At 38.8% G+C, this 26043-nt stretch overlaps 1 protein-coding gene across 1 annotated transcript in view; it reads left to right on the top strand.

Moving 5' to 3' along the window:
• The window catches only part of LOC150081851 (erlin-2-B-like), a 269808-nt gene that overhangs the window by 79500 nt on the left and 164265 nt on the right, over positions 1 to 26043 (top strand). Inside the window, exons 3-4 of the mRNA XM_090379753.1 lie at positions 205 to 227; positions 12173 to 12253. Coding sequence (XP_090235879.1) covers positions 205 to 227; positions 12173 to 12253 — 104 coding nt within the window. The remainder of the gene's footprint in view (positions 1 to 204; positions 228 to 12172; positions 12254 to 26043) is intronic.

The following is a 26043-nucleotide window of genomic DNA, read 5'->3' as shown; positions in this document are numbered from 1 at the left end:
GCATGCTGTTCCTAGTTCCTTATAGAATGAGAGGAAAATCAAATGTTGATTTTTTTAAAAAAGATTTTAATCTAATCTGAGTTAATTTGTAAACATATACAGTATATTGGGGCAGTTTATACTGCTTAATTAATACTGCTTAATGTGCTAAAGAATGATATTTTATATTTGACTGATTAAAATGCAATTATTTATTTTTTGCAGGTCATGTTGCAGTATATTATAGAGTAAGTATTATTTGTGTGTGTGTGTGTGTGTGTGTGTGTGTGTGTGTGTGTGTGTGTGTGTGTGTGTGTGTGTGTGTGTAGGTAGGTATGTGGTGTCCTACTGTTTCATACTTCCTGATATCTGAAAATTGTATATCAGTAACTAGATATTCAGATATTAGATATAATTCAGATAACAACTAGTTATGCTATTTTAAAATATAAATTCAAGCTTTTATTTTTGTATTTGTTCAAGTTTGCTTTTTAATTTTTTTTTTTAATGCTAGTTAACAAAGAATGTGCATATATTTAACTTTTATAGTTAAAAGTTTTAAATTTTATCTTTCAATTTATCTACTATAAAACTAAAAAAGTTTTATAGTAGATAAATTATATCTTACTTCTATTGTTACTATATTTCTTGTACATGACCAGTGGAGCTTGAAAGAGTGTCTGTGTGTGCACTGAATTATATCAATAGGTGTAAGGATTCTTTGTCAGACCTCTCAGAATATTTGTTATCAGCCCAAATTGAACAGACACAGGAATGCAAAATTAGATGTACAATTACATTCATTATTGAAGTATATAGGTGGTGCACCAGGGACTGTATAGATATATGTTGGGATGTGTACAGCAGCATTTATGATAAGGCAGCATTGTTTTGTTCTGGAGTGTTACTTTAAACTAGCATATAAATTAAATGTGAATTTAATTTATGTGCAGCTTAAAGGCGAATTTTGCATGAAAAAAGTTCCAGGAAGGATTAGCATTTGGGAAGTGATAAAGAAATTTAGGGAGGCAAGAAATCCCGAGTGATTATTGATGTAGCATTAGGCCTAATGTTTTGATACAATGTGCTAAAGACATTGAAATCCATTTGCAAAGAAATTCATGCAAATTCCTGAGAAGATCTGCAGTTTTCAACCCAAACTCATTTTTTTCCCGCCACTTGCCAGAGAACTATTAAAAAATGAAGTTTTACCCATAAAAAGTGAAGGTGCTGCATGGGCTGAGAACTAATGAAGGAAAGCAATTAGTTACTGGATTGGATTTTACAACACACCATGCTTATGATGAACATTCTGAACAAGACATTTTTCACAAATGAAATGTGGTTTCACCTGAAAGAATCCATCAACTACCAAAATGCTACATTTGGGCTACTGAAAATCTGCACATACTATGAAATCAGCAATTGCATTTCAGGTTGGGATCTGGTGTGTGGTTCATGCCATCACATCATCAGGCCTATATTTCTGATGGACACGGTAACCCATAAGTTCTGTATTGTCATCTCTGAATGTGAGATGACAGTGCACTTCGTCTTACAATTAGGGTTTCTCTTAACTGTTTGTTTCATCTATTTGCCACCTGGAATGACACCCCCAAGCAGATGATTTCAATAAGCAATTGCCATCCTCTTTTCTATTAATAGGGGATTTCAATGGACATAATACTTTGTAGGGTAGTGCTGACTTTTGATGGAAGGGGTTGGACTATCTAGTGTATGTTCAAAAACAATGACTAGGCAGCATGTTTTTGAACATATGCTAAATGTTGGTTCTAACATCTTCCACATGCCTACCCATACATTTGCCGCAATCAACCTCTCTATATGCTCCCTTCTCTCCTCTCTATTTGTACATAAGAAGTTGAAGACAGCCTTTATGGTAGTGATTATTTCCCTGTATTATCCTCACTTTGTAATGAGGGAATTATGCTACCCATCTAGGATACTGTAGCAGATCAGTCACTCTGATTGGAATGCCTTCAAACATTTGGCAACATTTAATACCACCATATTCAGCAAGGAGCCAACTAATGATTCAGTTAAGTACATCACAGAAAGTATTGTCCAAGTAGTGGCAGTTGCAATTGCAAAGACATCAACTCAGTTTCAATTCAATGTGTCATATGTACTTCTATGTGGCCTTCAGAGTTTCGCTGCCATGTCATCTGTACTTGGCAAAGAAATTTGTGCAAATTCCTGAGAATTGTTACCAGCTGTGTAGTTGAAGTGTGGGTTTGTGAAAGGTGTGGTGAAGTGTTTTGTGAGAGTGTTGTAAGCTGGCAACTGGCAAATTAGCAGCCAGGGAGCAGCAAACACTGGCTGTCCTCTGAATGCACAGCAGCATAGTACCCAGCATTTAGCGGCTAGAGGCATTGATGGTTCCCACAACACCGCAATCAGTTCTCTTTTGTTGAAAACCAGTTGTGTTGAAGGCCAGATAGACCCCTAGGCTAGGCCTTTTGGCTTAGTGCTTGGGGAACACCACCCACTCCTACTTACCAGGCCAGGTAGTAGAGATCAAGTTCTCTGGCTGGGTACACCTAGCTAGAGAACGTGATACCTGGGCTTGCCAGGGAAGGCCCCTTAAAAAAAAAAAATTATTAGGTAGAGAGCATGGGGAAATAGACAAGAAGATCAAGAAGAGTAAGTCAGAATGCTGGGAGCTTAAAGTAGTGTTCCATAGGAAGAAGGCCCACTATCAAGATGAGGCAAAGAGAAGAGGGAGAAGGATCGGACAGAAATCTGGGGTTAGAAGTCATAGAGAGCAGCGGTTGCCATTTAGCAATCAGTTGGTTGTTTTTATCACACACTGCAGGCTGTGGGATAAATGCAACCTGCTGACACTACTTCCTGCAGGAGTAGTGTCAGCGATAACATCTTTGCTCAAAGTGAGATATGCTAAACATATTTTCTTGGTGAATGTCTTGAGAGTTAATCCTTGGTGATCATTGTTTCATCAGATGAAACAATGATCACCATCATTGTTTCATCACAGTATCTCAGATAGGGAATTGGTCCAATGTCTTGTCCATTTGTAGATGTCTTGTACATTTGTAGAATGGGAGAAAATCTTTGTCTTTTCAGCAGCAGTGTAGTTAGTGGTAGTTCTGAGGTTTATCTGTACGAGTGGTTTGAATGTTCCTTTATTGATTAGCTTCTCTCTGTTGAAATACAGATTGTACAAATTCAGTCATGGCTGTGTAGTACAGTTCATCCTGGAGTACAGTAGTACAGTTCATCCAGATTTTAGTTATGAACCTGATGTGGTAGCTTTCATAATTAGGGCAGACATACATCACATGTTCCCATCTCTCATCTTCACTAGAAGTACAGAGTGAATTATGTTCAACTCCAAGGGCACTTATATTTAAAGGGTACGATCCTGTCAAGAGAAATATAACTTATAATCCTGGAGAAAACCAGGGTAGAGGCTTTAAAGAGTTAAACCTGCGAGATGGTAAGAATGTTTTAGTGATGGCTCCTTGTTGGTGTTGTCCCAAGATTCCTGCCAGATGTCTAATAACTTCTCCATAATTCTTTTTATTTCGTGGGGGGAAGGAGCATAAGCCAGGTCAAGATGAAATCCCACAATTGCAGTGGGGGGGGGGGGTGCCGTTTCTTTTGTCATTGAAATTTTTTGACTTCTAAGTAAAGGGGCACAAACTCGGACAGGATCTGGAGGGTTGGAATACTCAGTGTGGCAGGCTCTTATGACTGTGAGTAACATGGCTCATTGAATTCAGTCAAGCTTAAGCTTGTTCCACACAGGGTGACTGTTGCACTATAGTAAGCAGTGAGTAGAAATATAACCTTATAAATGAGTGTCAGCACCTTTTGTTTGAGATCCCAATTGCCTAACTAATATGTGCAATCATAATCACTGTGTACTTGATCTTGATGGCCTGGTACACAAGGTGTGGGTAAAGTGTTAGTTTCATATTCAAGGTATTTTATTTCTGTAAACAATTTGATTGAAGTAGCAGCTATCTTGATGGCTGGTGGTCTTCTTATGTACAGGGTACCCTTTAAAAAGATGGATTTGATTTTTCTCCTGATATGAGGGGCCTGTGTATAGTGGCCCAGCTCTGAAGTTTCCACAGTACTTGGTTTGCTTGCACTTCAAGTTATGCTTTAGTTTCTGCATGCACCGCCAAGACCAGGTTGTCTCAAAGGCAATAGACATTGCGTCCATTTAATACATCTGTACAAGTTTCCAGGTTTGTTGTAGTTCCTGAGTCTTCTAAGGATACTGGGCCACCAAAGGGCAGTGGACATTGCCTTTGCAGGTCCATCCCAAGGAACTTATCCAGTAGTGTGGACGAGAAGAAAGGCCCCAGGACCGAGTCTTGAGGGCAACCTTGAGTGACCAGTCTGGTGACTTGCTAGTACTGGGCATAATCATAACTTTTAATATGGTTTAACTATGAGTACAAGATACCTGGAAACTTGTACAGATGTACAAGTTTCCAGGTATGTTGAAGTTCCTGAGTCTTTTAAGGATGCTGGGCCACCAAATTCAGTCAGAAGTGCTGGCCAAGTCGACCATTACAGCAAGGGAGTATTCAGTTGTTTCAGTAGCCACAGTAATCTGGTACTGAATAGCATCAACATTTAAAACCAAATTGTAGAGGTGAGGCTAAGTTAAAAGCCGTGTAGTGTTTATACAATATGTACAGAAGTAAAGTAACCTTTCTAGGAGTTTTATGAGGACTTAGAGAAGGGTGATAAGCCTGTAGGACTTTGGGTTTTTGGCAACTTTTTTCAGGACTTTCTGGGATGAGCTTGAGAGTGGCTTCCTTCCAGATGTCAGGAAAAAGACCAGCTTCAAGAATCTATTAAAGTTGGCTAAGAAATGCTATGGATATTGTTCTGCAAACTTTTTACTACATCGACCTTGAGGTCTCTTCCAGCAGTCTTGTTTTCTTTGGTTTTTGTAAGACAGCTTGTAATTCTATGATAGTAAAGGGTTCTTCTATGTGTTCCATAATTTAGTTATTGTTATAAAATAAGTTGCTACTCATTGTTCAGTGGGTCTGTCTTCATCATTTGAAGAGAGAGTCCAATGTGTTAGAGATGGAGTTGTTCCAAGTTAGCCTAACTTTAAGGCCAGACAGGACCTAAAGTGGTGCAAAGTACCTCACACTTGGAGCTTACCGGTAACAATATGGTATGCATTTCCACAGGGGTCATGGCTTCCAGTTGTAGACACGAGGTTTTGCCAATAGATTTTTTTTGCTTTTCCTGATGGAATCTGTATATCTATTCTTCTAGGTTCTATAAGATTCACTTGATGCACCTATTTCCAATTGGTGTAGAGTAGTTTGAGCTCTTTGAAAAATTCTTGCCTGGTGAACTAGTCTCCTGATTTTCAAAATATGAGTTCCACAAACGGATCACATTTCTGAAGGTGTTTCTGTTTAGGCATGGCAATAGTAGTGGTGCCTCCGTAGCCAGGTGGGCAGGAGCAACAGTGCGTAGCACACACTTCTTGATTAGACCGGGGTTCGAGCCTGTGACCACGAAATACGGAGGATCCAAAAATGTCAGGGAATGACCACCACTATTCCCCGGAGCAATATGGCCTTAGTTGCTAATGCTCCTAAAAACCAAATAACAAAAACAACATGGCAATAGTATAGGCCTTTTGGATGGTTCTTCAGTGCAGTGGCACATTCCTCAGTTGATTAGTGGGACAGCTGGGAAGGCATTCATGTAGAGTCAACTAGATAGGTCATTTAGAAAGCACTTATGGTCTGCCTTCTTGGTACAGAAACATACTGTATGATCCCTGGGGATAGGAAGTACTTGATTCACAGAGTGCACAAAAGACCCTGAATTCACAGTGGCTAGAAAGGCTCGAAACAAGGTGTGGGGGGTGTTTCATTGTTATCCCACCACAGATAATCTAAGCGCCTTCATATGTGCATGCATACATGCACCAAAGCATGTTATATTAGATGTCAGATTCAGAAGGAATCTTGGATCCACTTCACACCTTACATCACCCAGAGGGTGCCACCTAAGCTTGTCTGGAACAAAGTATTGAAAATGAAGGGCAGATACACAATGCACACTTCATCAATCCAGGAACATAATGGATGTGCAATTACAAACACTCTAGGGGAGACATTTACCAAAGTGACTAACTTAATTGGATACTATGATGTGATCACAAAGGAACTGGATACAAAAAATAATTTTGATATCGTATACTTGGATTTTAGGAAAGCCTTTGATACTGTTGCACATGAAAGACTACTGTACAAGTTGAAGCAGTATGGCATTAAGGGCAAGTTGCTACAATGGATGAAAGGATGGTTGAGTGGAAGAAGACAGAGAGTGGTGATCAATGGACACTGCTCTTCATAGACTAATGTTATTAGTGGAGTTCCCCAGGATGCCTTCTTGGACCAATTGTTGTTTTCTGTATTTATCAGTGATATTAATCAAGGTATATCAGGCTTAAAGTCCAAGTTTGCAGACAATACAAAGGTTGATAGTCTTGTTAATGACAGTAAGGACGGTATGCTACTGCAACAGGATCTAGAAAAGCTGAACAGATGGGCTTAGAGGTGGCAACTAAAATTTAACATTGACAAATACAAAGTACTGCATATGGGTAGCAGTAACCCCAGAGTAACATACGGCGAAGGTAAAGAAAGCCTGCACGAGAACGACGAGAAACGTCGGATAACTTACGCGGAAAATTAGTTTGCCGATACGGCACTCTAGCGCAGCTCACTCGGTAAACAGACGGTAGGTGTTAACGGTCTGGAGCAAAGTCGAGAACGATATACTGATTGACAGGTAGGCATGGCAAACGACGTGCTGATTGGTGCGCGAACACAACACACGATAACATCGGTTTAGTATCACTGTAGCAGCACTAATGGTAACTTGTCCTAATCGTACATGCCCTAACATTTACTGTAACGGTGAAAAAAGATCAGGTTACCTCGACTTGAATCCCATGGGAGCTTGAACCCCTCCCGAAGTGGAGGGGGTAACCTAACCTTTTTTCTTTAGAATCAGTCATATTTAGAAATACATTCATAAAAAAATAAATTTTTTTATGACCGTATTTTTATTTTCTTGTTCAATAATATGCCCTAATGGTGAAAATAGGTCAGGTTACCTCCACTTGAATCCCATGGGAGCTTGAACCTCTCCCGAAATGGAGGGGGTAACCTAACCTTTTTTCTTTAGAATCATGAGTGGACTAGCACATAAATTGTTTATTAATAAATCATTTCATTGTTTGCCACGCCTACCTGTCAATCAGTATATCGTTCTCGACTTTGCTCCAGTCCGATAACACCTACCGTCTGTTTACCGAGTGAGCAGCGCTAGAGTGCCGTATCGGCAAACTAATTTACCGCGTAAGTTATCCGACGTTTGTCGTCGTTCTCGTGCAGGCTTTCTTTACCCAAGCCTAACATACTAACTGTGCAGTCAGATATGAAGTTTTCTGAGCAGTGTAGAGAGGCTGCAAAAGTAGCTCATGGGGTTTTGTCAATGATATATAGGAATTTTGCTAGCAGAGATAGAGGTGATTATCCCCTTGTATAAGGCAATGGTCAAGCCACACCGTGAGTACTGCATACAGTTCTGGAGGCCTCATTTTAAAAAGATGTTGAGCTACTAGAATGAGTACAGAGAAGGGCAACGAGATCAGTGAGTGGAACAAAGGGTTCCTGTTACGAAGATAGGCTTAACTTCCGCAAATTGCAGCATCTAGAGACTAGGAACCTGCGAGGTGATCTGATTGAGGTGTATAAATTTGTGATTAAGGCCTTGCATGGTTTGAGCAAGCTAAGTGCTGATGAGATTCTTCCTTTTGCTCAGATTTCGCACCTGAAGAGGCATAAATTCAAATTGAGGATAGACGGTTATAGAATAGATTTGCGGAAATATGCCTTTAGCCAGCAGGTGGTTGATTGCTTGAACAAACTTTCATCTGTCGTAAAAGTTGACAGTTGAAATAAATTCAAGGCTGAACTAGACAAACTTTTGGAGTGAAAAAAACCCTTCCTGTTTCACCCCAAAAATTTGGGGAGGTGAAACAGGAAATTTTTTTTTTTGGCTGATGCTAAATCAGCCAAAAAAATATTTAAAGGTTACCATTAAATATTACATAAGGTTACCGTTAAATATAAAATATGTCTGCTGACGAGGCTAGTAGGGGCCAGAAGTGTTCAAACCCGCTAAGTGGATTTTTCTTATTTATTGATTTGAAATTATTGTTTTTCTAAAACTTTTGATTTAAATTTAGTAGTATAGCATTATTTTGTGATTAATTTGGTGTATTTATTCTTTACTCGGCCTTGCAATTGCATAAAAGTATCGGTAAGCGTATCGACGTGTTACAAGTCGCAACTCCACTGAACGAGAAGTTTTTTTTTAGCCATATTTAGCCGCTTATTGAATATTTTTTACATCAAATTATTTTTTGTAAGTAGTTTATAGAACTAGTAAGGATCGTTAGTTTATTCTGAATTGAGACAGCGAGATTTGAAAGTTAATTAATATTTAAGTGTCCATAGATTACCGTTCGTAACTTCCCGCCTTTGTCCTTGTCATACGATCGTTATATATCGAACCTAGATAGTGTTAGTATAGTATAGGTTATAATATTTTCAGTGATCGGTAAAATCTATTAAACTTGTTGAACTTCGTTGGCATTTAAATTGTACTTTTAACTAAATACATATACCGACTTAGATTACAAACGTAACATAATTAATTAATACATAACTGATACGGAAGTTATATAAAGGGAACTCGGAGATAATTAATACTCGACACTAAAAAATATATATCCTGTTATAACTGTGTTGGGAGATAAGTTAGGGTTATAAACTGAAATTGAAATTTTATTCAAATTAAAAGAAATCATGACTCAGACCAGAGCAGCAAAACAAAAGTCTCAAGCTAATGGAAGTGCTGTGGCTCAGAGGAGAACTGAGGGGGGGCAGTTGCCTTCTGATTTAGAAGGCTGTGATTCAGGCTGTGATGCATAATGTTTGTGGAGCATTCAGGTATGGGACATGATATTGCCATGGGGGATATCTTTGTGTGTGTGCGAGATGCAAGGAGTGTATCGAAATCAGGCAACAACTCAGCGTTGTTATGGGCCTATATGAGAGCTTGAAGGACAGGGTGGATGCCCTCGAAGGAACTAAATTGAGGGGCCCATCAAGCTCTCAGCTGCCCACATGAACACCAGAGCTTGTACTTGGTCGTCGCGCAACACAGCGGCAACCCCCAAGACAGAATGCGCTGGTCCCAAAGGAACTAGTAGTTGTTGGTGACTCTATTGTCAGGGAAACAGGGAACATGCTTGGTAAAAAGGATGGGTGGAACAGGACCAGGGTATGTCTGCCAGAGGCAAAGGTTGATGACGTTGTAGAGCGGATATCATCTTTTAAGGGCACAAAAGGTGATATAGTTGTACACGTTGGCACTAATGATATCAAGAGTAGGAGACCGGCAGAATTGCTTAACAAGTACAGGTCACTGTTAAAAAAAAGCCGTGAAATAGGGTTGAAATTGAAAGTGTCTGCAATTCTGCCCAGACACGATAGGAGGGAGTATATGATGAGAGCCTTGTCGATCAATTCGGCCCTGGAAAGATTGTGCAAGGCTCAAGGGGTAGAATTTTTTTCAGCCTGGACTGTACTTGTTAACAGGAGGGATTGCTTCTACAGGGATGGGATACACTTAAATAGAAAGGGTGCAAGAATATTTGCTGATGCTATCGAGGCAGTGTTAGGTGGGTCGGAAAACTGCTAGCTTGGGGGGGGGGAGACAGACGAATAGATTAACAGTAGCCACTGGCAGAGGTGAAAGAGATTCTTGCACTGTTTCTATTAGAATGAGCAGAAGCCTGAAAAACAAGATGCAGGATATTTCAGAGACTGCCGGGAGTCATTGCGGTACAAGTAAACACATGGGTTGTGTTAAGGTAGCTAAGAATAGAAATAGGTGCATGTATACTTGCGTGTACACCAATGCTAGGAGTTTAGTAAATAAATTTGATGAATTTGAGGTATTGCTCAAAACATCAAAGGCAGATATTGTTGGGATATCAGAGACGAGGTGTCACACAGATATAAGGAATGCAGAACTGGAATTTGGGGGGTACAATGTGTACAGAAAGGATAGACTGGATAGGAAGGGAGGAGGGGTTATGCTATTAGTTAAGTAATACATAAAATCCGAGGAAGTGAAGCCAGTGGACATCGCTGGACAGTGCAGTGTCGAGTCAGTTTGGTGTGACATAAGCATTAGGAGATCAAAATTGAGAGTAGGAGTGTGCTATAGGCCTAATGACTCTGATGAGTATAATAAGATACTGTACAGGGAAATAGTGGGCCAGTAAATCAGAGAGTCTTATAATGGGAGATTTTAATTTCCCAGATATTGACTGGAATTTGGGGGCTGGTCACTCACACACTAGGAAGGCTTTTGTGGATTTATTGGATGATTGTTTTCTACATCAGCATGTTCGGGAGGCAACTAGAGGGAGTAATAATCTTGATTTGATTATCAGTAGTGATTCTTCATGCATTAAGAATCTGCAGGTAAATGAACCACTAGGTGGCAGTGATCACAGTGTGCTGAAGTGGGATTTACTCAAAGAGGTAACTACCATTAGGGGTAAAGTGAAGGGTTATTGCTTTCGTAAAGGTGACTACAATGGACTGAGACAGTATTTAAATTCTATACAGTGGGACCAACTGATGATGTTACCAACAGCAAATGCAAAATGGGAAGCATTCAAAGAACTTATCTTGGAAGCTACTAGGCTTTACATACCAACTAAGAAATATTGTTCAAGGTTTAGGCCTAAATGGCTGTCAGATTAACTGATGAGGCATATGGCAGAGAAGAAACATGCATGGGATACATTCAAATTAACTTAAATAAATAAATGCACAAGGCATAATACTTTAAGAGTTTGGTATCTATATAATATCGGTGTTTAGATACACCATAGATAACTCTTAAAAAACTACAAAGTAGTTGTTGTTGTAGGCATCATTTGCTTTTTCTCATATTGTGCTCTGCCTTCACAACGAGTTGCCATGATATTGCACTACTTCGAATAAATAACGCTTCACTAATAGAGAAGACTATTGTTATTTATTCTCGGTTGAGTACCACCACCCAGACAGATTACACCCAGGGTACCTGCCCACCCACTGATGATCGGCCAATAGCCGTGAAACAGTGCTGTCTGGGTGGTGGTACTCAACCGAGAATAAATAACAATAGTCTTCTCTATTAGTGAAGCGTTATTTATTCGAAGTAGTGCAATATCATGGCAACTCGTTGTGAAGGCAGAGCACAATATGAGAAAAAGCAAATGATGCCTACAACAACAACTACTTTGTAGTTTTTTAAGAGTTATCTATGGTGTATCTAAACACCGATATTATATATTCAAATTAACACATGACACAGAAGCCTATGATAGATACAAGTTGATCTGTAACCAAGTTACAAAGGAGGTTAGGCAGGCGAAGACAGATTACGAGAAATCTTTGGCGAGGGAGCAAAGAAAAACAGCCAATGGTAGGAGCAGCAGTGTGTAGCACACGCTTCTTGATTATACCGGGGTTCGAGCCTGTGACCACCAAATACGGAGGATGAGGAAAGGTCAGGGAATGACCACTGCATATCCCCCGAGCAATATGGCCTTAGTTGCTAATGCGCCTAAAAACTAAATAACAAAATAACAGGCTATTTGCCTGTATTATATATTTAATTAGTTTTTTTTTTTTTTTTTTTTTTACAAAAACCCCAAACATGAGAGGTATTAGAACCTATAGTACTTAGTACCGTGCTTGGGTTGGAGGTTGAGAAGATGAAAGAAGATATTTGTTGATATTAGACTTGAACTTCTGTATACTGTAATTTTCAGGAAATACTTATGAAGGAAGATTGTTCCAGAAAACTGCAGTTGAATGAATAAACGAGGAAGATGAAAAGTTGGTTCTGAGTTTGAAGTTGGACCTGAGATTGAAGTTGGACAGTTACTGTATATTATGCTTAAATTATATTTTTAACAGTTTATCAAATTTAAAACTTGGATATTGTAAATTTGGGTATTGTAAATGCATGTTCAATTATTTTATTATTCATGATAATTTCCTTAATTTTTTTTCAGGGAGGAGCTCTTCTGAAGCAAACAAGCACACCAGGATTCCATATGATGGTTCCATTCATTACTTCATTTAGATCTATACAGGTAACTTTATTTACAAAGGTTTTCTAATTTCAAAATTAGGTTTTAAAATAACTGCAGTTAAGTGCATTGGGTTCATTGTTTAAGAATATGACAATAGCAGTGCTTGGTCCACGATGCATTCTATATATTGTTTTTATATTTCATAGGTCTTCAATGTCAGTTTGTTTGTTGAGTGTAAAATTGGAATTTTTTTCTTAGGAATGTCTTCCTACCTGTGATGAGACAAATCACCTCAATCTCAAACAAACTGAAATCAACTCAAACAAATCAATGAGCCATTTGACTCATCACTCAGTAGATCTCTGGAAATAAAAAGTTTTTCTAATATGTGGTAGGATTTGAATCCTACATCCTTTTACTTGTAAAGAACAAGTTGTTACTGACCACACTATAGAGACTCCTGGTTTAAGAGGTCTCTATGGCTTGGTCAGTAACCACATTACTGGGAGCCATTTTCAAAAACTGCTAAGTATACTTTTTTTTTATTATTAAAATTATTGATATTTGTTATCTTTTTGTTTCCAATTATTAGTGCAGTTATTATTTTTGAATTCTGCAGCTATTATCTACTATTCATTGCATTGGTGTAAAAACAATATAAACACTGTTAATATTCCTTTATGTAATTCTATAGAAGTATAATTAATATTAGAGGTGTTTTATTAAGTTAAATTATAAATTTGTACAGTATAAATGTTATTTTATAACATAATATAACATAACATAACATAACCTAACCTAACATAACCTGTGAATAACATATTTATAACATATTTATAACCATAGCATTATTATTGTATTTATCTCCTAGTTGAGTTTAGTATTTTTCAGTTAAATTTAAGCTAAAATCATGCCTCAGACTAGAGCAGCAAAGCAAAGAGCTGAAAGTAGTAGAATGCTTTTGTTCAGTGGGAGAATTGCTGAAGGTAGTTCTATGAATTTGAGTTTTTATAGTGTATGTTTGAGAGCCATCTTTAGCAGTACATGCTAAGCCAAAGTGGATATCTGTGTATTTCCTACCCGCACTTTCATAATCACCTATCAGCATTCTGATAGGTGATTATGAGAGTGTGAAGAATATGGTTAATACCCTTGAAGGAATAAAAACTAGGGATCCATTAAACACTCAGCTGCCCAACTCAACTTGGGCAGCTGAGTGTTGAAGAAGTAATTATAGATGCTACAGGACTTTTTAGCATTAGCACTGGAAAATGATGCAACAAGGGGAATGTCGTAGGTGAAGTAAACATTGGCAGTGAACTAGATGATTTTCTAATAACTGAGAGGAAAGTGGAGGAGAAATTGTTGAGGATAAACATAAAAAAGGCACCCGGGGTGGATGGGATCTATCCAGTTATATTAAAGGAGGCAGCAAAGGAAGTAAGCAAACCCCTAGCCATAATTATGAGAGCTTCTTTGGACTCAGGGGAGGTACCCATGGACTGGAGATGTGCAAATGTAACCCCAATTCACAAAGGAGGATCAAAGGCTGACACAAGTAATTATAGACCTGTTAGTTTAACTTCGGTTCCAGGAAAATTAATGGAGGCACTGGTTAAAGGAGCACTGCAGGATCATCTGGACAAGAATTCAGTTATAGCTCAGACACAGCATGGTTTTGTTAAGGGCAGGTCTTGTCCGACCAATTTGATTGGATACTATGATGTAGTCACAAAAGAACTGGATGCAGGGAATAACTTTGATATTATATATTTGGATCTTAGAAAGGCTTTTGATACTGTTGCGCATGGAAGACTGCTGCACAAATTGGAGAAGTGTGGCATTGGAGGCAAATTGCTGCTATGGATAAAGGGATGGTTGAGTGGCAGAAGACAGAGAGTGGTAATCAATGGACACTGCTCAACGTGGACTAATGTTATTAGTGGAGTTCCTCAGGGTTCAGTGTTGGGTCCATTGTTGTTTTCTGTATTTATAAATGATATTGATGATGGTGTATCAGGCTTAATGTCCAAGTTTGCAGACGATACCAAGGTTGGCAGGGTTGTTAAGGACACTACTGATACTATGCTGCTGCAACAGGATCTGGAAAGGTTGAGCAGATGGGCTGAGAGGTGGCAAATGAAGTTTAACATTGACAAATGTAAAGTACTACATATGGGAAACAGTAACCCCAGATCAACGTATCAACTCTGTGGTACTACGCTGACAGTGGTAGAGAATGAAAAGGACCTGGGGGTAATTGTGCAGGCAGATATGAAGTTCTCTGAGCAGTGCAGACGAGCTGCAAGAGTAGCTCATGGTGTCTTGTCAATGATATACAGGAATATTTCTAGCAGGGACAGGGATGTGATTATTCCCTTGTATAAGGCATTGGTCAGGCCACACCTTGAGTACTGTATACAGGTCTGGAGGCCTCATTTCAAGAAGGATGTAGAGCTGCTGGAACGAGTACAGAGAAGGGCAACAAGATTAGTGAATGGAACAAAGGGTTGCTCTTACGAAGAAAGGCTTAAGTTTTGCAAATTACAGAGCCTGGAGACTAGGCATCGGCGAGGTGATCTGATAGAGGTGTATAAGGCTTTGAATGGCTTGAGCATGCTCAATGCTGATGGGATTCTTCCTCTTGCTCAGAATAATCACCTGAGAGGGCATAAATTCAAATTGAGGAAGGACGGATGTCGGATAGATGTGCGGAAATTTGCCTTTAGCTAGCGGGCAGTTGGTTTGTGGAATAGACTCCCATCGCTTGTTGTTGAAGTTGATAGCCTAAACAAATTTAAGGCTCAGCTGGACAGGTATTTCGAACGAACGGAGGGGTGAAATGGGAGTAGTGTTTGTTTTTTTTTTTTTTTTTTGGCTGATGCTGAATAAGCTTGCTTTCTTGCATCATATGCCTCTACTAATGCTAATGCTAAAGCAAGCTTATACAACATCAGCCAAAAAAACAAAAAAATAAATAAAAACAAACCACAACACCTCCCATTTCACATATTCATTCCCTCTAATATTTGTCTAGTTCTTCCTTGAATTTATTTAAGCTATCAATTTCCACAACAACAGATGGAAGTTTGTTCCAGTAATCAACTACCCACTGGCTAAAGGCAAACTTCCCAACATCTATTCTGCAATGTCCTTCCTCAACTTGAATTTGTGCCCCATCATGTATGTAGTCTGAGCAAGATGAAGAATGCCATCTTCAATGAGCTTGCACAATCCATTCAAAGCCTTAAACACCTCAATCAGATCACGTCGCAGGTGCCTATTCTCAAAACACTGCAATTTGCAAAACTGAAGCCTTTCTTTGTAAGAGCACCCCTTTGTTCTCCCCTCACCGATCTTGTTGCCCTTCTCTTTACTTCTTCCAGCAGCTCTACATCCTTCCAAACCTGTATACCATACCCAAGATGCGGCATGACCATTGTCTTATACAATGGGATAATTACCTTCTTATCCCTGCTAGCAAAATTCCTGTATATAATTGATAAACCCTATAAGCTGTCCTGTCAGCTTATCCTCATTGCTCAGAGAACATCATATCTGACTGCACAATTCCCCTAGATCTTTTTTATTTTCCATTTGCTGAGTGTAGTGCCACATAATTATTATGTTACTCTATGGTTACTGCTAGCCATATGCAGTACTTTACATTTGTCAATGTTAAACTTCATTTGCCACCTCTCAGCCCATCTGCTCGACTTTTCTAGATCCTGTTGCAGTAGCGTACCATCCTTACTGTCATTAACAACCCTACCAACCTTTGTATTGTTTGCAGACTTGGACATTAAGCCTGACATACCTTCATCAATAACATTGATAAATACAGAAAACAACAATGGCTCTGACACCAAACCCTGGAGAACTCCACTAATAACATTAGTCTGCGAAAAGCAATGTCCGATGATTACCATTCGCTGTCTTCTCCCATTCAGCCATCCCTTTATTCATAGCAGCAACTTAGCCTTAATGCCACACTGCTCCAATTTGTAGAGAAGTCTTTTATGTGCAACAGTATCAAAAGCTTTCTTGAAATACAAATATACGGTATCAAAATTAATTATTTTTTGCATCCAGTTCCTTTGTGACTACATCATAGTATCCAATCAAATTGGCCATAAAAGATTTTCCCACTAGCACACCCATGCTGTGTCTGAAGTATAACTTGTCTAGATGATCCTGCATTATTTCTTTGACCAGTGATTCCATTATTTTCTGTGGAACAGAAGTTAAACTAACAGGTCTTAATTACTCATGTCACCCTTTGATTCCCCTTTGTGAATTCAGGATACATTTGCACATCTACAGTCCCCAAGGATGCTCTCATAATTATGATTAAGAGTTTGCTTACTTCCTTTGCTGCCTCCCTTAATATTATTGGATAGATTCCATCTACCCCCACTGTTATGTTTCACTTCAACAGTTTCTCTTCCACTTTGCTCTCAGTTATTACAAAATTCTTTAGCTCTCTGATAGAGTTTAATAAGCTTCCAGCATCCCCTTCCCTAAAAAATTCCTCATGTGTGAATGCAGAATTCAAAATACTCATTCAATTTGTCAGAAACCTGAACAGGATCATCAACAGTTGAACCATCATTATCAAATGGACCAATTTGATTCATCCCCTTCCTTCTAGAGTTATAAGTACAGAAGTCTTTGTTTATTTTTGCATTCGTTGCCACGAATTTCTTGTAATCTGCCTTCGCTTGCCTAATCTCCTTTATGACAGACTAGCTTATATCTACTATATGCTTCTGTGTCACACTATAATTTTTATGCATTCCCTTCGCTTTTCTTTTTCTGGTGCATCCTGTCTGTCCATTCTGTATGCGGAGATGAGAGAAATCCCAAGTGCCGTTTGACACGAACATACCTTATGTCCATTCTGTATAATTGGCTGAATAATTTTCTCAATTTAGTTGAATACTTTGGTGTTGACTGCCTACTTTGGTTTTCTCACTTGGCAACATTGTTAAATTTCTGTTTGTACTTATGTTTAAGGCGCCTCTGTAGCTAGCCGACCGGGCTAGCCGAGTTGGTAAAGTACCTGCCCGGCAACCCAAAGGTCGCGGGTTCGATTCCCGCCTCGGGCTTGGATCAAAGTACTGCAAAAACCTTGGGAGGTGCAATATGGCCACAGAAGCCGATGCGCCAACAACTACCAAATCAAAAAAAAAAAAAAAAAACCTCTGTAGCTAGGTGGGAAGGAGCAGCAGTGCGTAGCACACGCTTCTTGATTAGACCGGGGTTCGAGCTCGCACCACCAAATATGGAGGATGCGGAAAGGTCGGGGAATGACCACCGCATATTCCCGGAGCAATATGGCCTTAGTTGCTAATGCTCCTAAAAACCAAATAACAAACAAACAGACTTATGTTTAATAGTTGTTTTGATCTGAAGATTTTTTAGATCTTCTCTTAACTGTAAATATTGTAAACTACTTAAAATTGTAAACTCTTTACTGTAAATACTGTTAATAGATTGAACTTGCCTTTTGGGGTAAACTGTTTAAAATTATAAACTCTTTACTGTAAATATTGTGAATAGGTTGAATTTGCCTTTTGGGGTGCATAAAAATTCTGTGTTGCTACTAACAAGTAGCAACACAGAACACTGGGTCTTGAAAAGTAGCAACACTGGGTCGTGAAAAAAAAAAAATGAATGTAATTTGTTAAAGTACTAATTTAGTACTCCCTGAACTTGTTCTGGTTGATTTTTTATTGTCATAAAGTACTTTAGGCAGGAGTATTTTATTGTGCTAACATGAGAATGTTAATAGCACTCTTTTGTTTGTCTTCTTGTGTTAGCTTCTCTCTTTGGCATTTGTATACTTAGTATTCTGCATTGAAGACTGTAGCATCAAAGTTATATGCTATGTGTGAGGTTGTATAGTAAATGGGTATTTCACTTACAGGTTCTGGACTGTTTTAGTTTGGGAACTGACACTGACTATTTGGCAATGTGTAAGGACCACAAGTATGAACCTCTCGTAGGACCTGTTTACTTGATACTCTGTTGTTGAGTATTTTAACTTATGTATTGTAAGATACATATGAGATTAAGTCTTTAGTTGACATCCCTCTCACCAGTTTTGGACTGTATTAGTTTGGAACTGATACTGTTGTCTTGCCTAAAATATTGGGATTGTTCTCCCTTCACTGTGTTGATGTTTCAACTTGATACGTATCTTTGTAATTGCTGTATATTTTATTATAAGTTTGACCTTGTTGTTTAGTGGCTTACTTTATGATGGTTTCTTGTTGCAGGGGATAATTCTCCCATACAGCTGTTAAATTATTTTTACCATGAAATTGGTACAGGCAACCACTGTATATTTGTAATTTAAGTTTTGATTTAGTAATGATAATAGCACATGGCAACCTTTGTATAATTGTATTATAAGTTTAGATTATGTTAACAGCTTTAAACTTTCTTTTCTAACTTTTTCATTCTCGGGGATGTCTTCTTCTTCTTCTTCCACTTCTTCTTTCTGCTTTCCCTCCCCTCCGATCTCCCTAATTAAACCTTCTATTTCCTATCTTCCTTTCAGTTGAAAACTCGGGCTCCCAGGCTTGCCTGATAGCCCCAGTAAGTGTCTCTGGTTGAAAGTGGATCCTGGCATGCCTCCTCGTGGCCAAGGTTGGGAGTCAGGGGACCTGGTGTCCCCTGCCCCTTGGTTGCGAAGTCACCAGCTGCTAGCACTCAACATAACAACACACATACACACTTACATACATACACTTGCCGGCCGTGGCCTTTTGCCATTTTAGAAGCTACAGTGGTATATAGGGGGAAACCCTGAAGACCACAATTAAACAAATACACCTTGACCTTGTCCTTTCCATATTCAAATTCTGCATCCCTTATATCTGAATGACACATCTCTGAAATCCCAACAATGATTGCATTTGATGTCTTGACCAGCATTTCAAATTCATCAAATTTATTTACTATACTCCTAGCATTGATGTACAAGCAAGTATACATATACCTGTTCTTACTCTTAGTTATCCTAACACAGCCCATGTATTTACTTGTTCCATAATGACTCCCAGCAGTCCTTGAAATCCCCAGCATCTTGCTTTCAAGGCTGCTGCTGCTCATTCTAATAGAAGTGGTACAAGAATCACTTTCTTCTCTGTCTGCAGCTATTATTAATCTGTGTATCCCTCCCTAAGCTAGCAGCTTTCCTACCCTCTTAACACTGCCTCAGTACCATCAGCAAATATTCTTGCACCCTTTTCTTTTTAAGTGTATCCCATCCCTGTAGAAGCAGTCTTTCCTGTTAAGAAGCACAGACACTCTGAGAAAAATTCTTCCCCCACAAGCCTAGCACAATCTCTCCAGGGCTGAATTGATTGACAAGGCTCTCAATGTATACTCCCTCCTATCATGTTTGGGCATAATTACAGCTACTTTTAAATTTAATCCCAACTCGCAATTTTTTTCAACATCATCATAATCATCAGCCATTTTCAATCCACTGCAGGATGAAGGCCTCTCCAGCAACTTTCCAGTTCCTTCTGTTTTGAGCACTGGCCATCCATTTACTACTCAAAAACTCATGAATTTCATCTATCCATCTCCACCTTTGTCTTCCAGGTTTTCTTCTAGCTCTTCTTGGGTACCATTCTGTTATTTTCTTAGTCCATCTGTCATCATGTGTCCTGCCCAAGACCATTTTAGTTCTTTAGTTTTGATAAGAATGTCCTTTACTTGAGTTTACTGCCTAATCCATGTGTTTCTCTTCTTATCTAACAGTCTGATTCCCAATATAATTCGTTCCATTCTTCGCTGTGTAGTTCTCAGCTTCTCTTCCATTCTTTTAGTGAGTGCCCAAGTTTCACTTCCATAAGTCATGGTGGGGAGTATACATTGATTCATTATTTTACGTTTCAGACAAACTGGGATATTGCTCTTCAGTATGTGACTATATTTCCTGAATGCTATCCATCCAAAATTTATTCTTCTCTTGACTTCCAGCCATTTATCATTATTACAGCTAATAACTTGTCCCAGATAAGTATATGACTCCACCTTTTCAATTACTGCTCCTTCAATCATTATTTCCCTTTCCATGGCATACTTGTTCATCATTACTTTTGTTTTAGCCATATTCATCTTTAGTCCAAAATCCTTACTAACTGTGCATAACTGATTAAGATTTTCCTCTAATTCTTTGGGATCGTGGCTTATGACCACAATGTCATCTGCAAATCGTAAATGGTTTAGGTACTCTCCGTTCACATCGACTCCTTTCTGCGACCAGTCTAATCTTCTGAAAACTTCCTCAAGGGCAGCAGTAAACAGCTTCGGAGATATTGTGTCTCCTCGTCGAACTCCTTTCTCGATTTTAAATTTCCTACTGTCTTTGTCTAGTCTAATAAAGGAAGTAGCACTCTCATATATTTTCTTCAAAATCATAATATATGGGGTATCTATGCCTTGTCTTTCCAGCGCCTGAAACATTGCCTTATGCTGTATGGAGTCAAATGCCTTTTCATAATCCACAAATGCCAGGCATAATGGTGTTTTATATTCATTTGCTTTCTCCATTAGCTGTGATATTACGTGAAGGTAATCCATAGTTGAGAATCCTGTCCTAAAGCCAGCTTGCTCTTTCGGTTGATTCTCGTCAAGTATTCTTTCTAATCTGTTAGTAATGACCCTTGTGAACAACTTGTAGATATGGGATAACAAGCTAATTGGTCTATAATTTCCAATTTCTGATTTATCTCTTTTCTTATGCAGCAAAACTATGATTGCATTATTCCACTGCTTAGGTGTTACACCTTTTCTAATGCACTTTGTGAAGAGCCTTGCCAGTTTTTGTGTTATGTCTCTTTCTCCCAATTTTAACAACTCCACAGTAACTTCATCTTCCCCCAGGGCTTTCCGATTCTTCATTTTCTTCAATGCATGTTCTACCTCATCAGGAAGAATATTGGATATGTTGTATGTGCTGCTACTTTGCAATCTATCTTCCCCACTGCTGGCATCATTCCCCTGCTCCTTGCATAATTCTCTATAGTAGTCTTCTGCTATTTGAATTATGCCTTCTCTGCTGTTTATAAGTACACCATCGCTATTCTTCAGTTTCAGTATCATTTGTCTTTCTGTATTACTGCTCATGGCTGCTGATTTAAATCCTTTGTTTTCCCTTAATGCTTGTTCTACTTTTCTTGTGTTAAATCTTCTTATGTCCTCTCTGAGTCTCTTTCTAATGGCTTTGCATAACTCAGTATACTCAATTTTCTCCCTGTCAGTGTTTTTCTTGCTTTTCATTTGTCGTCTTCGGTTCATAATAACAAGTGTTTCTTGACTAATTTTTTCTTCTTTGGATTTCTGTTTCCCTATAGGTTTCTTGGGCTTTATCACTTTCAGAAAGTTGTAATATTCCTCGTCGATATCTTGGTCCTGAGCAGTCTGTAGAAGCTCAAACTTGTTCTTAAGTTCCAGTAAAAGTAAAAAGTAAAGTGCAGCCATTATCAACCCACTGCAGGATGGAAGCCTCCTCAACAATTCATGTTGAGGGAAATGGACCGTAATCTGCCACGCTGGTCCAGTGCGGGTTGGCAGATCGACCGTATTCAGCAGTCAGGGGCTTGAACCCCGGTCTACTCAAAGAGCGTGTGCTACTGCACTCCCGCTCCTGCCCACTCGGCTACGGCCAGTACATACTGCTTTTTCTCCTCCTCTGTTATTTCAAAGACCTTTGTATTATTTACTCGAGTCCGTTTTTTCCTTTCCTTTCCTACATCTATATCAAGTGTACATCTTACCATTCTGTGATCACTTCCAACATTTACCTTATTCAGGAGGGTAACATCATTCACAATATATCTTCTGTTAGTGAGGATGAAGTCGATTTCATTAGTTGTTAATCCATTTGGACTCTTCCATGTCCACTTTCTGTTCACCCTTTTCTTGAAAAAAGTGTTCATTACTGACAGTCCTTGAGATTCTGCAAATTCCACAAGTCTTTCACCTCTTTTATTTCTTTCACCAATTCCAAAATTTCCTATAGTTCCTCTTTCTGTGCTGTTTTGCCTTTTTCCAACCTTAACATTGAAGTCCCCCATAATAATAGTGTAGTGGGTTTTCTGCTCATCTAGAAGACTCTCAATTTAAGTGTACATTTCTTTAACCTCTTCATCATCATGGCTCGATGTTAGTGCATAAATCATTATAATCTTTAGCTTGTACCTCTTAGAAATCTTGAATATTAGTGTTGACACCCTTGGTGATGTACGTTTTTCAACATTGCCCTGTAGTTAAGTAAGTCTGCAGATCTTGTACTCCTAATGTTTATGCTAAATAAGAGCCTGCACTCATGAATTAGATAACTCAGAAGGAATTCCAATTGCTGAAAGTACTCGTAACTAATCATTCATACTAAGAGTGATCATCAGCAATTTTTTTTTTTTTTTTTTCCTTCAAATAAAATTGGTTTACATTTCAGAAGTACAGTGATGGCATTTTTTGACTGGGGGGGGGGGGGGGGGGAAGAAGTTCATTAGGCAAAGTTTTAATTTAGAAATTGTAAAACCTAAATTTTTATTTCAATCAATAGCGGAAGAAGTACTGGGGAAAATAATACTATTTGCATTAGCAGAGGCATATGATGCAAGAAAGCAAGCTTATAGAGCATAATCCAAAAAAAAAACCTTCCCATTTCTACCATCCAATCACTCCAAAAGTTTGTCTAGTTCCTTCAGTTTATTTAAGCTATCAACTTCTACAATTACTGATGGAAGTTTGTTCCAACAATCAGCTGCTTGCTGGCTAAAAGAAAATTTCCATACATCTATTCTACAACTGTCTTTCCTCGATTTGAATTTATACCCTGTCAGGTGTGTAATCTGAGTAAGAGGAAGAAACCCATCAGTTTTGCCTTGAGCTTGCTCAAACCATTCATGGCCTTATACACCTCAATCAGATCACCTTACAGGTGCCTACTCTCCAAATGCTGAAATTTGCAGATTTAAGCCTTTCTTGGTAAGAGCAACCCTTTGTTCCTCTCTCCAATCTCACTTCCCTTCTCTGTATCCATTCCTCAGCTCTACATACTTCCTAAAATGAGACCTCCAGACTCATATACAGTAATATCCCGAAGTTACGCAATAGGTGGGTCCGACGAAAATCGCTTAAGTCGAATTCGCGTAAGTCGGGGTACAACTTTGCATATAAATACATATAAATTTTGTTTAATTGGGACCAAGGACTAACAAAAACACTAGTTTAGAAGAAAAATATTAATAAAATTGCAGTTCTTTATACATATTAATACAAAATATGTATTAAAAAAATAAATGACTTACGTAAAAAAGTTATTTCGATGTCGATGTCTTCATAAAATCTAACAAATTCGTCTGATGACACAGAGACTTCTTTTTTTCACGCATAATTTCTTCGTAGCAAGCTAATAATTTTTTCATTCCTTGCTTTGTAGCTATAACGTGTTCTTCGTTGTAATCTGTTTTCTAAAATTTTTAAGCCCTTTTCAATTGAGCTGAGACCTTCTGTCAAGTTTGCAATTATCATGTGCTTTTCGCCGTTGTCTCATTTAGGCCTGTAGCATGTGCAATATCACATGGTCTTTCATTCCGCTCAAAGCGTTTTACAATTTCATATTTTTTCGCTATCGACAGAGGCGGACTGGCCATAAGCCTTACCGGGGGAACCCCAGTGGGCCTGTGTGATTTTGGCCATAAACCATAGTATGAGGCCACTATAAATTTTCCCGGGTAAGAATTTTTGACCAATTACAAAAAGCACAATTACAAAACAAGGAGGCACCCTTGATACGCATAAACAAAGCTGCGCGCATGTAGCAACTGAATAAACAACACCGTATTAACACCTCACATTTCTAGGGGTTACTACCACAAAACAATAAAAATCCAGTTGCGTTTCTTCTAGTGGAATCTGTTATAAACTGGTAGTAAACTCGATCTAATTGCATACCGATAGCTGGAATTGTGTTGGTTTTTATGTTATTATGGTGAAATGTGTTTCCCCCTAAAACAAATACATTTTCAGAATCTTCTCTTCATTCCTATCGTGTTGCGTTCGGTTGGGGTGATTCTGCGTTCGAATGCCATTTCTTGTAAACAGAAAGGCGAATCGTGCATAAGCGAATTCGATTCGTGTTACATTATAAGATATCGTAACCGTATTTATAAATAGTGTATGATCGAATTCGTGTAGTGTAAACACGTGTTATACGAGGACTGATCCATTTCTCTCGTGAAAACGTTGAGCACGAAATTCGAATGCACACATATAAATATGACAGTTGGAATACAAATTCTTGTATATGTGTGCAGCTCATGCACAGTAAAGTTGAATTTTGTTCATCTTTTACTCTCACTCTCCGCCGTCGCACCGTATATCGATAACATATGAAAAACAACCTTGAAGATAGTGGGCGGCAGTGTTGCCAAACGAAAAAATCAAGAACCGCGTAACTCTGAGTTCGCGTAAATCGGGGTATTACTGTATAGTACTCACTGTGTGGCCTGGCCGTTCCTTTACACAAAAGGGTAATCACTTCCCTGCTAGCGAAATTCCTGAATATCATTGACAAGACCCCATTAGCTGCTCTTGCAGCCTGTCTGCACTGCTCAGAAAACTTCATATCTGACGGCACAATTACCCACATGTCTTTTCATTCTCCACTACCCTAGGTGTATTACTGCACAGTTGGTATGTTATGCTGGGGTTATTACTGCTTCCCATATGCAGCACTTGGGATTGTGAATGTTAAACTTCAGTTGCCACCTCTTGGTCCAGCTTTTATAGATCCTGTTGAAGTAGTATACAGTCATTAACAACACTGCCCACCTTTTTATCATCCTCAAATGTGGATTAAGCCTGATATACTGTCATCAATATCATTGATAAATATAGAAAACAACAATGAGTCCAACACAAAACCCGGGGGGACTCCATTAATAACATTGGTCCAGGAAGAGCAGCGTCCATTGATTGCGACTCTCTCTCTCTCTCTCTCTCTCTCTCTCTCTCTCTCTCCCCCCCCCTCCCACTCAACTATCCCTATATCCCTAACAGTAACTTTTCCTTAAATCCAAGTATATGATATCAATAGATGGCAAAGTTTGTCAGCTGTTGTGCAGGAATTAGGTCTTGTTGCTTCAACTGTGAACGCTATTTTAGAGGACAGTGCATATATAAAAGAAAATTACATTAGTATTAGAATTAATACTAATGTAAGAAAGCAAGCTTATACAGCATCAGCCAAAAAAAAAAGAAAATAAAACCTTCCCATTTCACCCATCTTGTCACTCCAAATGTTTGTCTAGTTCAGCCTTAAATTTATTTAAGCTATCAACTTCCACAACAACAGATGAAAGTCTGTTCCAGCAATCAGCTACCCGCTGACTAAATGCAAACTTCCACATATCTATTCTACAACTGTCTTTCCTCAATTTGAATCTATACCCCCTGAGGTTCTTAATCTAAGCAAGTGGAAGTGTATCCCATCAGCATTGAGCCTGCTCAAGCCATTCAAGGCCTTATACACCTCAATCAGATCACTTCGAAGGTGCCTAGTCTCCAGATGCTGCAACTTACCTTTCTTCGTAAGCACACATCCTTTTGTTCCTCTCACCAATCTTGTTGCCCTTCTCTGTACTCGTTCTAACAACTCTACATCCTTCCTAAAATGAGGCCACCAGATGCAGTACTCAAGATGTGGCCTGACTATTGCCTTATACAAAGAGATAATTACCTCCTTGTCTCTGCCTGCAAAATTCCTATATATCATTGACAAAACTCTGTGACCTGCTCTGGCAACCTGTCTGCACTGCTCA

This window comes from Mastigoproctus giganteus, chromosome 8 (genome assembly GCF_048544385.1).
Source record: "Mastigoproctus giganteus isolate SK-2022 chromosome 8, ASM4854438v1, whole genome shotgun sequence".
Taxonomy (NCBI): Eukaryota; Metazoa; Arthropoda; class Arachnida; order Uropygi; family Thelyphonidae; genus Mastigoproctus; species Mastigoproctus giganteus.
This window is presented reverse-complemented; position numbering and strand designations above follow the sequence as displayed.